The sequence below is a fragment of the Wyeomyia smithii genome, chromosome 2 (genome assembly GCF_029784165.1).
Source record: "Wyeomyia smithii strain HCP4-BCI-WySm-NY-G18 chromosome 2, ASM2978416v1, whole genome shotgun sequence".
NCBI classification, from domain to species: domain Eukaryota; kingdom Metazoa; phylum Arthropoda; class Insecta; order Diptera; family Culicidae; genus Wyeomyia; species Wyeomyia smithii.
In genome coordinates this window covers 197,963,857-197,981,109 of record NC_073695.1, presented here as the reverse complement: position 1 = coordinate 197,981,109, position 17,253 = coordinate 197,963,857, and the positions used below count along the sequence as shown (strand labels likewise).

Here is a 17,253-nt window from a genome sequence, read left to right as displayed (position 1 = left end):
CCCGAACCTGAAAATAAAGACAGCTATAAAAGTGACCTCCGGGCAGTCATGCATAGGTGCCTGGATGACTGACTCTTACATGTGGAAGCGACAGAGATTGGTTCTGGAAAACCTAGGTTGTGTGCTGGATACTGCGGCAACGTGGTTGAGAGGTTTATCCTCAACAGACTGGAGAGTATCTGGCCATCGTGCAATCTGCGTTTTGTCCGGCATGATGCCTAACAGGATCACCATCAAAAAGGACAGAGAATGCCTCCACCAACGTGACACAAAGGGCATACGAGGTACCAGAAAGTCATTCTCGATTTTCCGATGGCAACGGGAATGGTCCACTGATGGACAGTATGGACGCTCTAAGTTATTCCAGAGGTATCTGGTTGCGTCGAAAGGCACCATGACGAAGTGAACTTCAATCTGTTACAGATCCTTTCATACAGTTTCGGCTACGCGGGGTCTCCCATATGTCCCGAGTGCGTGGATACGGAAGAGACTGCTGAGCATGTCTTCTTCACAGCAAGTAGTGACATGATGGTAGTGAGCGGACCGGACAACCTAGTTTGGAGGATGTGCGTGGACCTGAACACTTGAAGCGCGGTCTGTGCCGCCGCCTCGCAGATTGTCCTAGAGCTGCAACGTGTGGGGCGGGTCTACCACCAACACGCCAATGATAGCCCATTACCAGTTTTCAGTTACTTATTTAGGAGGTTATAAGAGTGGAGAGGGTGCATCAAGCACAAAAAACCACTCCCCGAAGCAATATCTGAAGCTCGTTCCAAAGAGTATTATTGGCTGGAGACAGGACGGTTTTTAGTGGGTCAAATTCCCCACTACCTGAGATTGGTCTCTCAGGCGATTCGCAAACAAATTTCTCCCCCACCCAAAATAAAAAAAATAAACAAAGCGTGCCCTTCCCGAAAGCCGCACTAGTACTCTCCAGAAAAGGTTTCTCGCTACGGCGTCAGCCTATGAAACAGGATGCAGAAGAGACTCTTCAACTTTGGAAAGTTTGACTGTAAGACCAAACTTCTCAAGTTGCATGGCTTTTTAGCTCTTTACCTCCTTCTGACCAACCTTCTCAATTTATCATCTGCTTCTGTCGACCCCTCTACCCGCTTCGCGCGTTCAACAACATCTCGAAATGCTCTTTCCAATGCGTGGCCACCAATGTCTCATCGGTTATCATGTTCCCTTCTCTGTCGTTGGATATAGCAGAGATTGACACAGTCCGGTTTCTGGTTCCGTTCACCAGTTTATAAAAACTTTTCGTTTCGTGCCAGTGAAAGTATACTTCCGCTTTCGTAAAAGATTATTCGCAGTAGGCATGCCCAAACCCAGTACAACGTCCTGTATCTGTTTTTAACCATGCCACTGTGGGTATTTTTCGTCCAGCCTGTGCGTACGCGTCCACGAAGAAGATCCTTATATGATGTTTTGGGCACTATCCGCATGTTTTATTTTAGAGCTCATAGAACTCCTTCATGTCATCGGGTTTATCACTCGCAATTGAGGAGTGTGCTTTTGATTCTCAACACGCATAAGCGATTACTTATGGATTCACCTAATGACGAGCTCGATCTTTTTGACGTAAGACTACGTCTTTGTTTTCTATACTAGAATACACTTTGTGAAATTGAAAATGGAACTGGCAAATGCTGCGTCAGATTTCAAACGATTATGCATCTTAGTCATTCATATGTCGAAGGATAGGTAAAATGTGTAACAATTTTTTGATATAATGTTCAACATTGTTGCTTTACTGCTTAAAGTGAAATGGGACGGAATCCAAGCATCATTGCATCATTGTTGACACCACTACATCTTTGCACTCATATGTGATTGCATTGGTGCAACACGGTAAATCAATACATGGTTGCCAGATTATTTTATTTAACTTTATATTAGAAATTCAACGAATTTATCGATATAAACATATTTTATATATTTATATCAATGGTAACATTTTTTTTGTATTACATGCTTTTAAAGAAGCCTTGAGCGCCTTTTAATAGAAAGTACAAAAAAGATATTTTTCCGATTTAATTCTTTATTAAATACTACATTACTTTTTATACTAAATAATATATTACTTGTTTTACTTTGATCGAAATTTGATCGTGCATAATCTTTTAGAGTACGAAATTCTCGAAAACCGTTTGAAATTTTGTTTCGATATTCTCTTGAAAATAAGATTCGTCATACGCAATTTCAGTCATCACGTAAATCACGTGCTTCGATAAGAACGCTTCTATCTAAAATAATATTTCCATTTCTCATTTTATATCCGATTGATGACTTTACTAACTGGTTGCTCCACGGATTTTCATATGTCCATGCCAAAGGATCAACAAGATTTCTCTTCATTTTGTTTTGCGTTCGCGCGAGCAACCGCTGCTCTTCTTAGTTTAGTTAAACGCAGCATGATGATCCAAAAACCACTAAAATCACACTTCACAAATGAAAATTCTACTGCTTCACACAACTCATTTCAAACTATATGCTCTAAATGCTCGCGCAGTGTGCTGACTTTGCTGCCAACACGGGCGCACAGTTTGAAAGGTGCAAACGAGTTGAAAATAGAAAAAAGCAAAAACGGTAATTTCGCGACGTGCTACACTTCAAGGGCAAGTTTTAGCCCATTTTGGTCGAGTTTTTGTAAAAATTAGATACGATCTCGATGATCATAGGTGTAAAGAGAAAAGTATACGTAGTTTGAGTGATTACGCGACTCGTACGTGCCGATATTCGTGGAAAACATTCTAGTGGCTACCGGCGTGAGAATATAGACAAAACCGGGAGACAAAAAACAGCGGTGTGAAAAAAAGCAAGATTAGAACGTTTTAAGGGTTTCACGCTAAAACCAAATGTGCAAATTTATTGAACTAGGTGCTCCGGTGCTGGGTTAGCATTTCGACAGTAAACAATTGCAGGTTAGTCGTATAATTTATGATATTTATTGAGGCACTCTCGAAGTGCATTAGTATGCATTGGTGAATGGTGAAAAAAGGTGAAAAGTTCCAAGGTCAAGCTTTCCCATACATTGCCCTCGTTATTGGCTTGCTTCCCGAGCACATATAACAATAACATGGACGAAATAAATTCCACTGCCTACATAATTTGACTCAACAAAGCGTTTTGGTTTGTTCCTTTTTCTCCAAGCTGTATGGCCACGCCTTAATGGCAAAAATCTTCGCTGAACTCGACACTGCGACTGCGTGTAGAAAATTCAGCTTCAGTCTAGTTTGTCACATAACAGTGAAGATTATGGAATCGGTTCTTTTTAGAACAATAAATGCTTGAAGATGAGAGTTATGAGAATTTTCGCAACTACTACTAGTGTAAAACTTTCATGTATTCATGCATCGTTAGTTTTACAATAACGACCATCAAATCAAAGCGGTAGTGTTGCCTATCAATACTACGTCCTACGTCACCTTTCCACAAACCTCTAGGGATGCATACCTTGTAGTATTTCCTTGTAAGATGAAACCGACGTTTCGTTCATCTTGTTGCCGCCACTGTAGTAGATGTGGTATTTGCAAGCCGTTCCCGCGATAGAATCTATCGCTTAGAACTCATGTTCACTCGTCTTCGGTCACTATACTTCTTGTAGGACTGTGACTTACAAAATGCCCACGCGAGCCGGTTCAAGTAGAGTTAGAGTACCGAGTTTTCAATCGATTCAGGTGATCGATGCAAATTGTTCCGATTCGTCTTTATTCCTGGATTGTTCATGGTCAGATACTTTCGATATACTGCCTTTCTATGGCCGCTATACTTAGCTTCGCGGCGATACACCGCATTTAATAGCTCAGCCTTCCGCTCCAGATCAAACGCTGTCATACGCGGGAAAACGGAAGCGTACGGAAACTCTTCTCTGTTAGGTACTTATGTTATACTTTCGGCTGAGCAGTCACAAAAATTTTTAGAACGACTTATTTTATACTATCCGACGTTTCGTCACTGGTCAGTGACATCTTCAGGGGAAACTGCGGGGATTTATTACATGATTAGAGGCTTTTAGCATAGCTTTACAAATAGTTATAGTCTAGCTGATTGTCTGTGGTTATTGTGTCTGTGACTTACATATTATTTGTTCGTTCCTTGTCAAGATGCTTTTTAAAGCTTATCGTCAATACTGATTTGGGCGATTTTGGGTACATTCTATAGTATTGGTGGTAACAAAATTTTTTTTTTATAAAATGCTTACAACTCTGTTTGCTGTGGACCTATTGCGAGGGCGGATGGGAACTGATGGGTAGTAGTTTGGATCTGAGAGGGGTAGGAAATCGATGTTGTTGGTGAGGAGATTGAAAGAACAGAGAAAGAACTAATTGGCTGGAGTGTTTGTGTTGGACACGACACTTGACAGAACTGCTGCGTAAGCTGTGTTAAGTCCATCGAGATCAACTCGTTTGTTGACTGTGTTGGGTGTGTTGTGTATATGGCACATTTATAGGAATGGGAGTATTTGGGTACGGTTGCTATGGTCTACTATCACTGTTCCTCTGAAGTCGAAGCTGTGTTTGTATAGTATGCAATGATTAATGAGTGCCGTCTTTTCCTTCAACTAATCAAGCTCTCGTTTGGTAATCATGTAATAAATCCCCGCAGTTTCCCCTGAAGATGTCACTGACCAGTGACGAAACGTCGGATAGTATAAAATAAGTCTTTCTAAAAATTTTTGTGACTGCTCAGCCGAAAGTATAACATAAGTACACAACATCCCAACAGTCGAAAACTCAGCAAAATTTATGGCTTCTCTGTTAATATATAACCAAAACTCCCGACGTTGAGACCCGATCATCATAAGTAGTTAGCACAACAAGGAAGTTAGAGATGACAAGTGGCAGCGAGAGTATATTACCAAGATTGTCAAAATCGTATCAGAGATTTCTCATGAGAAAATCCTTTTAGATTCAGATCATGCATGTTCTTTTGATTTTCTTATCGACTTCAATTGCTAATGCATTATTTTATTCCAATACGACTGACCCGGCAACGAAAATCTTTGGATTGAATCACTTAATGGGTGAGAGTGTCGTGATAAGTTATCGAGTGTTTCACGAAAGAATCGTAAACGATTGCACTCAAGCGATCGCAATGATTCTTTCAAATGTTGGTTGCTTGTAGGCGTAATTCGGCTACTCCACGTCGTGCTTTCACCGTGATATACCACGATGATTCTTGGTGATTTCAAGTATCAGATGCTAATGCACCATGCTACAATTTCCGTAAGCATTGATGATACCTATTTGCTCCGGCAAGCAAACAATTGAACGCAATCTAACGTTCATTTGGATTCATAATTTTGTATCACTGGCGATAATATCTCAAAGCTCCTCGCGATAATGTTGAATGCAAGTGAACTTGGATACAATAAATACTATCGTGTTTGAATCATTCAGTCTCCTTCTATGGTATTCGGAACTCTTAGAAGCGAAAAACAATCAGCAGCGTTTCTATGGAAAACTTGTACGCGAGTGGAAATAGTTGAACGATAACTGATAAATCAAAGAACACATTTGCATGAAATATTGCTAGTGAGTGAACTTTTCCATGCTTGGTGATAACTATAAAATTTTATTGTGAACCGAGAACTCAGAGAGGAAAAAAAACTGCAAGCGGTAAAACAACTAAAAACGGAAGACTTAATGTTACCATATTTGCAGGTTTGTTTGTTAAATACAGGTTCTCCTGTCGATTTGTTAAAGTTTGTTGTAACTTTTGAACAGATTTTTGCCTGTTTAGTCACGTTTTTATTCTCGACATCGACCAAGATGAATCAGCAAACAAAGTTTCGATGAAAATAAAACCATCGAAAAAAAGTGCACTGTGTTGCTTGATTATAATACCAAGAAAAATTTTGAAAAACAAAAATCCATTTTATTGTCAACATTGAGAAAGAATGAGTGATAAATTGTTCGAGTGACTGCAATCGTTTCTCTCTTCCGATAACTATCGTCTCGTGATTCTTCTCAATATTTACAATTCGCTGCTATCAGTGAAAAGTGAGTCATCGGTATGTAGAGCTATTGTAAATTAAATTGCTGAGATAGAACAAATTCTATCAGCAAATTTCCGAATTCGTTAACTCGGAGTGGCATCGTGTTAAAAATTGTTGCAATCGACTTATAGACGTGATTGCGTTGTTCAACGTTATTCTCACTTCACAGAAAATAATAAAAAAAACTCGTGAAGTTTTCATCTTTTAGACCGTGAGGTGCTCATTTCGGTTATAGAATAAGCTGAATTAGCTCACAAGGCTAACTGTATCATCTCGGCTTGGACCACTTGATACCTTGTTCAATTTCTAATAAGAAGAGGAACTGGTACAACATCTGCTGGTTTTGGAGAAAAAGTTCTATGGAATCACGACGACCAACTTCTCGTGATATTTGACGTTCCATCAATAAACTGTTTTTTTTTGTTGAATTACACTGGTCAACACATGTGCACTCCAAAAGCTTAAACCTGAAAAATGTAAGATTATAGCTATTCACCCATTCCTGTGAATTTTGATGTCCCTAGCCACTAAGGTTTTTCGACATTATGAAATTGATTTTTCATCTATGAAAAATCTATGAATTAGTACAAGGAATAAATTATGATAACACACGATTTCAAATTTCATTTTCATGTGGATCAATTTAAGTAAGATCCGCTTATGTGAAGCATGGTATAGTATGACGATGATTTATTGTGTGCTATAATTTGTAACCTATATGAAAGGTTATGATCTAAGATTTGAAAATTACCCCATCGTCGGTAGACTGGAAAGGATGTCATCATTGTTCTGTTACTAATCAAAACCACTTTCAGCATTTTCATTAATGAATAATTATACTAAAGAACAAATAACAACATTTAGATTTAACAGGATCATTCTGTGCCAAACATCCGGGCCGCCCGAGCACAGAGTTATAGACTAGAGAAGTAGTTATAGGTTCGATTGTTCTAATTTAACGAATCAATCGTCTCACTGTTTAGACTCACGCTTGTTTTGGGGGATGTGATGATGATCGTTGTGTTGATGGTGGGCATCGTGATGATGATTTGCTGCTTGCTGGTGTTCGTAACGATCATGATGCTGATGGTGTTGATTCTGATGACGATGATGATATTCTTCGCTAGCATCGTGCTCATCCTTGTGCTGAACTAAGTGTTCAGCGACATGATGAGCGTGATGCTCTTGTTGTTCTTTACGTTGGTGATGGGATTCCTCATCATGCTTATCATGGTGAAGCGGCTCCGACACGTATCCGGTTACTTTTAGTGAAACGGGTTCAGCTTTGTGTTCATGTTCACTCTGCTGATGATGATGGTCATCGTGTTGCTGCTTTTCAGCAAGAACCGGTCGTTGCACGTAGATGGCATATGGCTTCGGAACTTCGACCCGGTGAACAACTGGAACTGGAACCTTCTTCTCCACTTCTACACGCACCGGCCGCTCGACATGTTTGACAATTTCCTTTTCGATGTACACCGGATAAGGTTTCGGGACAGTAGATGGCTTGGCGACTTCAAGTTGAACCTTGTGGAGTACTGGGACTTCCACCTCCACTGGAACGGCTACGATACGGTCGACGTGCACTGGGATCTTTTTTTCTACGACGACTGGAACTTTCTTCTCCACTTCGACGCGGTATGGAACTGGACGATCAACGTTGACCCTTTTCTCAACGTACACTGGGGTTTGCTTCTCAACCTCGACTGGGTATGGGACTTTCACTGCATATGGAACCGGGCGATCAACACGAACAGGGACTCGTTTTTCGACATAAATTGGAACCTCCCGTTCAACTGTAACTGCGTAAGGAACTGGACGATCTACATGCACTGGTACCTTCTTTTCAATGATGGTATGTTTCTCAATTTCAACTTTGTATGGAACTTTCGTCATAAGATAACCAGTCTTGCTGTTCTTCCAACTGTTCGTCTTAGGAGCCGGGTAGAAATAAACCTGTTCCTCTTGACTTTCATCGGAACTGTGCCCATAATACGGTTTATAATCGCTTCCCATGCGATGTTCATGAGAATAACGGTGATCACTATGTTTTTCGTGTACTCTTGATTCCGCCACAACGGCATCGTCCTGTTTGACGTCCACTTCCTTCTGTGGTTTATCGATAGCCGCGCCCAGTGCAATGGCAATAGCCATGGACAGAATTACAAACCTCTGTGGACAAATAGAAATTTAACTAGCACTAACTTCATTTTTCTACAACACATTTTTTTATCACACAAACCTTCATACTGGTACCGGTTTCACTTATTGTGGGTGTACAACTTAATCCGGTGAACGATCGAAATTGAATGATGTTTCTCTGCGGTGGCCAGTAAGCCTTTATAGTGTAGCCATTTCTTCATCCCGATCACTTTGCTAAGAGCGCTTTTCCGTTGGCATTTTTGGTAACGCACTGCTCGATTTCATCAGATTTGGTGAAAGAGTTTATTGGCCAGACAAAACAAAATCAAGAAAATAAAACTCGGGTCGCGCTTTAGGGTCACTGGTTTTTAACCAGAGTGATTATCACTGATAAATAACCAGCCAGAGCCAGAGGTTTCCGAGGATGGGGTTTATGGCATCCAATGTAATGAACAGTTTTATGACATAGTTTGATATGTGTTTACTGACAATAGGTGACCGAAACTGATGAATAGTGTATTTTCCTTTCTATGTTGCGGCTCAAATTTATTGAATTTAATCATATACCGGTGAGGCTCCATCGACATTGCGAACGGTTTGTAATCGTAATCCCGTTCCTGTTGTTGGGTCGCTAAACACGAGGAATGTATCTCTTCTGAAATTGTAAGTAATCACAGACACTACTCTGTGATTTAAGCGAAAAGACGTATAATTACTAGAAAACCATCAACACTGAACCAGAGTTATAAGTAGATGTGTCTTCATAGCTCGAATCTAAAATATCCCAACAAAAGACGAAAAACCGAGGTAATTAACTTTTCATTTAATGCGAACTATGAATTTTGAGTTTTGCCAGTATTGAATATTGAGTTGAAATTCTGCCTGCGTAGATTTTTGTTAAATTTTTAACATGACTGTCGTTGAATAAAAGCGCCTTTTATTTTTTTGTAGTATCAAAATTTTAGACGGAGAAATGAAAATCAAAAAAATAAAAAACAACTTGCATTCTCTCAATGTTAATATGAAGGCTGAAATCGTTTCATATTTATTTCAAATCATTTTTATTTTTATTGCTGACGTTTTGTCAACCGTGATCGCAGACATTTTTCTTTTGTGACAGTTGAATTGAAAAAAAAATCCGAACACGTGCGCTCAAAAGCACACGTTTTGCAATGTTTTAAAAGTGGTAATTAGTAGCACGCCGGTACACACCGCCTCCGCCAAAAAAACTAACGGCCAGCGCTGAAGCAAAATGTTTTCTAAGCCGCCACCGCCGATGATATAAAGAGAGGGTATAAACATTTTATTCATGCGTAAAAGCAGTAAACGGTCGCAATGTACGCAGCGGAGTCAACCCTACGGAAGTTTTCGTAGATATACGGAATACGGAAAAACGATCACCCAGCGGTGTGCTCTGGAAATTTTCTATCGTTTCTCTTTTATTAAAATGCAATTTTATATTTAAAAAAGCATGGAAATAGCTTGACTCCGGACTACCGGAGCAAGCTGTTCTTGCATCCCGCATCGATCCTCATCGATTCTTCTAAGAGGAGCTGGTAGTCGCAAGGTTACAGAGTCTGCATTGTAGAAGCAGGCCTAATTTCATTAAAGAACCCAAGCGTAGGTTTATTCCCAGGCTCCTCTCCACCTCGCTTGGTGCGAGTCCCTGTCGCGATACTGATCGCTTGGTTTTCGCAATGAATTAACTGACTTCGTGAACATTTGTTTGCTTTTGGGGGTCGAGTAGATGGGCGCGAATCGCTCTCGCATCAATAGAATCGCTCATACGATCACATCCCAACTAACAAAAAAAATCTTCATTCTGTGATTTTGTGGAGATGCAGAGGATACCACGGTCTCCAACAGCGAAGGTAACACTAACATGCCTTCCTGCTTCCCACCTAATTGCAAGGACGATCACGTTATTGATCATTGAAAATATTGAGCTACTAAAATTTGTTCAATGAGAATGGTCGGTCACTCGCAGCCCTATTCAGTTGATTCACTGTGCAAATTTACTAATTTAGATCAATCACGGAGTAGCAACCATTGATATGTACAATTATTCTAGCTAGGCTAAGCTTAGATCCTCATCGATTCTTCCAATCTAGCGTCTGCGAAGGTTTCCGGCCTTCCTCCACGCAGACAGTCGTCTTTAAAGCGACAAAACCAATCGCGGTACGTTGGTTCACTTAAAGCAGGCGTACCGTCTTGTTTGAAAGAAATGAGAAAATTAACACTTCCGCAATTGACGATTACTCGGCAAAAAATCAGACATCTCACAACTAGGAGTATATGACGACAACACAATAACCCATGTCACTAAAAGTAACCGGATCACTAACGTATTCACCGTAAGTCACAGCTTGGTTCATAACGTTTTAGATATGTCAAAATCGACTATCCATTGATAGTGCCATTTATTGACAAACAATGAGAACTTAGTTGTGCACTTAATAACTTCACAAGTTTACGGAATTCAGGTCAAGCTAAGCTGGCATCCTTGCATCTATGCTCATTCAAAATTTGGCTCCCGCAAGAGCAACAGCATCAAATAATACCACACGGTGCTCCCACAGACCGTTATTATAAAAAAAATGCACCAAAGAATTTCAGTACACCATTCGATTCGTTATGACGTCCAGAATTTCTGGTCAAAATTTCAAAATCATCGTACGGTACATTTTTGAGTAATGACCTTTTGAAGGTCGTGAAGTACAGAAAAGTGATATTAAAACGACGAAATACTCAATGTAAAGCACGTTTTTCAACCACAATTTTATGAAACAACTTCCAAAAGAGTTTCTACACATTCCAAGTATTATATTTCAAGACATTTACAATTGATGGAAAGATTTATTTGAAAATCCCACAGTGCACAGTGGTCTAAATTCGAAAAATCGTGATCGTTCTAGATTTGACTAAAGATTTGACTTTGCTAAAATGGAATATGGCACAGACTCATGAATCACGAGCCGTACGAATAGTCATCGAATAGTTCGAGTAGGACATTGCAGTATTCAGCAATTGTTTTTCTTTTAAAATTTTCCACAACTTTGCTGAAGGAAGCAATCCAGTATATTGAAAATTAGAAAATAAAATTTTTTGTATCTAACTGTTAGGTGGATTGATCGAAAAACCAAAAAAACGCCAAAAGTAAGGCCTTGTTTTATGAAACAATTTTGCTAAAGACATTGAGTACATAAAATCAATTTTTCATAGTCAAATCTAGAACGATCACGATTTTCCGAATTAAGACCACTGTGTACTGTGGGATTTTCAAATAAATCTTTCCATCAATTGTAAATGTCTTGAAATATAATACTTGGAATGTTTAGAAACTATTTTGGAAGTTGTTTCATAAAATTGTGGCTGAAAAACGTGCTTTACATTGAGTATTTCGTTGTTTTCATATCACTTTTTTGTACTTCACGACCTTCAAAAGGTCATTACTCAAAAATGTACCGTACGATGTTTTTAAAATTTTAACCAGAGATTTTGGACGTCATAACGAATCGAATGGCGTACTCAGATTCTTTGGTGCATTTTTTTTTATAATAACGGTTTGTGGGAGCACCGTGACCACATACTTACTTTGATCTACAATGCCGAACGAATAGTAGATGACTATGTTTGTCGGTCTTGGGAACCGCTCTACCGTTTTCTCGTACGCCAGTACTATCGTTCTAACGATTGTTAACTCATGTTCATAGGAAACTCCATAGAAATTTGGACAACTATGTGTAGAAAGACAGAGTAGTTCGTGCATCTTCCTCGACAGCGAACAACCGTTGTCGAATGTGGGTCATATTTCGGAGGCTACAGTCTCTTGCTGGTTTACTCTGCAACTTGCCGCGTTTTATAACCTCAACTATGTCTGCACATTTATACACTTAGTACGGCTCGTGATTCATGAGTCTGTGCCATATTCCATTTTAGCACTTCATGCTAAAAAACAATGAGCTCGTCGATCGGCTTTCGGTAGCGTTCATGGGGGGCGGGACACGAAGCGTGTAGACGCTAGGCATATGGACAGGCCTCAACAATTTCGAATGAATTCTCAACAGAAGAATATGAAAACCCTCTAGTTCACCACCTGCTATTGATACTCCGAACATTCAATTCGGCTGGAGTTTGTCGAAGAGAGGATGAACACTCTTCGGGTTCTACATGACTATAACAAAAATAAACTTTCGCTCTCTCCTTTTCCTCCCTCTTCCGCTTGCAAATCACAAATTGCTTTAGTTGACGAATGAACAGAACTTAGTCAGTTTTTTCAATCGTCATCGTCTGTGCTGTGTCATTCTAGAACTGAAACGATCGAATTCAGTTTCATTGAAATCGTCACTGAATATGGATCGTGCCGGAGTTAGTACTGGACAAAGCTCTGCTGCTGCAGTTGCTGGTATCAGAAAGCGCGGTTGTGTGACGATGAGCGAAATAGCAATGAACTATGTGATGTCGGATGGCGATAAAGCTATTTGTAAAGAGCGAGGGTGTTCTTACGTTCAGAAGAAATTGGATATTAACTATTTCATAAGGCACATTCGCACCAAACATGCTGCCCTTGCTGATAAAATTGGACTAGTTAAAAAACAAGCGGATGAAATAAAAAAACCCCGGATCATTGCGAAGCGACCGATGGCCATCGATAGACAACTTCTAATCGAATCGCTAAAAAAATTAGTAACGTATCATCACCTCCCATTGTCATGTTTTGAATGGGAAGGAATGAATGGACTCCTAGAACCTATGTTTCAAGCTATCGGTGAGTCGGTGGACGCTAGGAAAATGAAAACCCATATACTAAATTGCTCCGAAAGAGTCAAACAGCAAATCCGCGAGGAGATAAAAGGTAAACTTGTGTCTCTAAAAGTAGATTCCGCTTCTCGGCATCATCGCCATGTGTTGGGCCTGCTAGCACAGTTTTCTTTAGACGGAACCATTGTAATCCGCACTCTTGGTAAGTTTAGTTTCAATATAATTGAATAACCTTATTGATAACAAAATTATAATAATAATTATAATGCTAATAATGACAATTGTTACGGTAAAATAAAAACAATTATGAGAACAATGATAGTAATAATGATGATGCTAATGATAAAAATGATAAAAATCGATTTCATATTAATATTCATATTAATATTCATAAAAAATATCACAATAATAACAATAATAATAATAATAATAATAGTAATAATAATAATAATAGTAATAATAATAATAATAATAATAATAATAATAATAATAATAATAATAATAATAATAATAATAAAAATAATAATAATAATAATAATAATAATAATAATAATAATAATAATAATAATAATAATAATAATAATAATAATAATAATAATAATAATAATAATAATAATAATAATAATAAAAATAATAATAATAATAATAATAATAATAATAATAATAATAATAATAATAATAATAATAATAATAATAATAATAATAATAATAATAATAATAATAATAATAATAATAATAATAATAATAATAATAATAATAATAATAATAATAATAATAATAATAATAATAATAATAATAATAATAATAATAATAATAATAATAATAATAATAATAATAATAATAATAATAATAATAATAATAATAATAATAATAATAATAATAATAATAATAATAATAATAATAATAATAATAATAATAATAATAATAATAATAATAATAATAATAATAATAATAATAATAATAATAATAATAATAATAATAATAATAATAATAATAATAATAATAATAATAATAATAATAATAATAATAATAATAATAATAATAATAATAATAATAATAATAATAATAATAATAATAATAATAATAATAATAATAATAATAATAATAATAATAATAATAATAATAATAATAATAATAATAATAATAATAATAATAATAATAATAATAATAATAATAATAATAATAATAATAATAATAATAATAATAATAATAATAATAATAATAATAATAATAATAATAATAATAATAATAATAATAATAATAATAATAATAATAATAATAATAATAATAATAATAATAATAATAATAATAATAATAATAATAATAATAATAATAATAATAATAATAATAATAATAATAATAATAATAATAATAATAATAATAATAATAATAATAATAATAATAATAATAATAATAATAATAATAATAATAATAATAATAATAATAATAATAATAATAATAATAATAATAATAATAATAATAATAATAATAATAATAATAATAATAATAATAATAATAATATAATAATAATAATAATAATAATAATAATAATAATAATAATAATAATAATAATAATAATAATAATAATAATAATAATAATAATAATAATAATAATAATAATAATAATAATAATAATAATAATAATAATAATAATAATAATAATAATAATAATAATAATAATAATAATAATAATAATAATAATAATAATAATAATAATAATAATAATAATAATAATAATAATAATAATAATAATAATAATAATAATAATAATAATAATAATAATAATAATAATAATAATAATAATAATAATAATAATAATAATAATAATAACAATAATAATAATAATAATAATAATAATAATAATAATAATAATAATAATAATAATAATAATAATAATAATAATAATAATAATAATAATAATAATAATAATAATAATAATAATAATAATAATAATAATAATAATAATAATAATAATAATAATAATAATAATAATAATAATAATAATAATAATAATAATAATAATAATAATAATAATAATAATAATAATAATAATAATAATAATAATAATAATAATAATAATAATAATAATAATAATAATAATAATAATAATAATAATAATAATAATAATAATAATAATAATAATAATAATAATAATAATAATAATAATAATAATAATAATAATAATAATAATAATAATAATAATAATAATAATAATAATAATAATAATAATAATAATAATAATAATAATAATAATAATAATAATAATAATAATAATAATAATAATAATAATAATAATAATAATAATAATAATAATAATAATAATAATAATAATAATAATAATAATAATAATAATAATAATAATAATAATAATAATAATAATAATAATAATAATAATAATAATAATAATAATAATAATAATAATAATAATAATAATAATAATAATAATAATAATAATAATAATAATAATAATAATAATAATAATAATAATAATAATAATAATAATAATAATAATAATAATAATAATAATAATAATAATAATAATAATAATAATAATAATAATAATAATAATAATAATAATAATAATAATAATAATAATAATAATAATAATAATAATAATAATAATAATAATAATAATAATAATAATAATAATAATAATAATAATAATAATAATAATAATAATAATAATAATAATAATAATAATAATAATAATAATAATAATAATAATAATAATAATAATAATAATAATAATAATAATAATAATAATAATAATAATAATAATAATAATAATAATAATAATAATAATATAATAATAATAATAATAATAATAATAATAATAATAATAATAATAATAATAATAATAATAATAATAATAATAATAATAATAATAATAATAATAATAATAATAGTAATAATAATAATAATAACAATAATAATAATAATAATAATAATAATAATAATAATAATAATAATAATAACAATAACAATAATAATAATAATAATAATAATGATAATAATAATAATAATAATAATATTAATAATAATAATAATAATAATAATAATATAAATATTAATTATAATAATAAAAGTAATAATAATAATAATAATAATAACAGTAATAATAATAACAGTAATAATAATAATAATAATAATAATAATAATAATAATAATAATAACAATAACAATAATAATAATAATAATAATAATAATAATAATAATAATAATAATAATAATAATAATAATAATAATAATAATAATAATAATGATAATAATAATAATAATAATAATAATAATAATAATAATAATAATAATAATAATAAAAATAATAATAATAATAATAATAATAATAATAATAATAATAATAATAATAATAATAATAATAATAATAACAATAACAATAATAATAATAATAATAATAATAATAATGATAATAATATTAATAATAATAATAATAATAATAATAATAATAATGATAATAATATTAATAATAATAATAATAATAATAATAATAATAATAATAATAATAATAATAATAATAATAATAATAATAATAATAATAATAATAATAATAATAATAATAATAATAATAATAATAACAATAATAATAATAATAATAATAATAATAATAATAATAATAATAATAATAATAATAATAATAATAATAATAATAATAATAATAATAAAAATAATAATAATAATAATAATAATAATAATAATAATAATAATAATAATAATAATAATAATAATAATAATAATAATAATAATAATAATAATAATAATAATAATAATAATAATAATAATAATAATAATAATAATAATAATAATAATAATAATAATAATAATAATAATAATAATAATAATAATAATAATAATAATAATAATAATAATAATAATAATAATAATAATAATAATAATAATAATAATAATAATAATAATAATAATAATAATAATAATAATAATAATAATAATAATAATAATAATAATAATAATAATAATAATAATAATAATAATAATAATAATAATAATAATAATAATAATAATAATAATAATAATAATAATAATAATAATAATAATAATAATAATAATAATAATAATAATAATAATAATAATAATAATAATAATAATAATAATAATAATAATAATAATAATAATAATAATAATAATAATAATAATAATAATAATAATAATAATAATAATAATAATAATAATAATAATAATAATAATAATAATAATAATAATAATAATAATAATAATAATAATAATAATAATAATAATAATAATAATAATAATAATAATAATAATAATAATAATAATAATAATAATAATAATAATAATAATAATAATAATAA

The 17,253-nt window shown here is 30.7% G+C and overlaps 2 protein-coding genes across 4 annotated transcripts in view; one reads left to right on the top strand and one right to left on the bottom strand.

The window, feature by feature from the left end:
* LOC129720023 (E3 ubiquitin-protein ligase goliath) overlaps window positions 1-17,253 on the top strand; it is a 194,575-nt gene that overhangs the window by 114,522 nt on the left and 62,800 nt on the right. The gene's annotated exons all lie outside the window — the stretch shown is intronic.
* LOC129720024 (titin-like) lies at window positions 6,858-8,304 on the bottom strand. The gene is made up of 2 exons (XM_055671436.1): window positions 8,247-8,304; window positions 6,858-8,176 (listed from the first exon to the last, which is right to left on the bottom strand). Exons 1-2 carry the CDS (start codon window positions 8,250-8,252, stop codon window positions 6,977-6,979), a joined length of 1,206 nt encoding a protein of 401 aa, XP_055527411.1. The 5' UTR covers window positions 8,253-8,304; the 3' UTR covers window positions 6,858-6,976.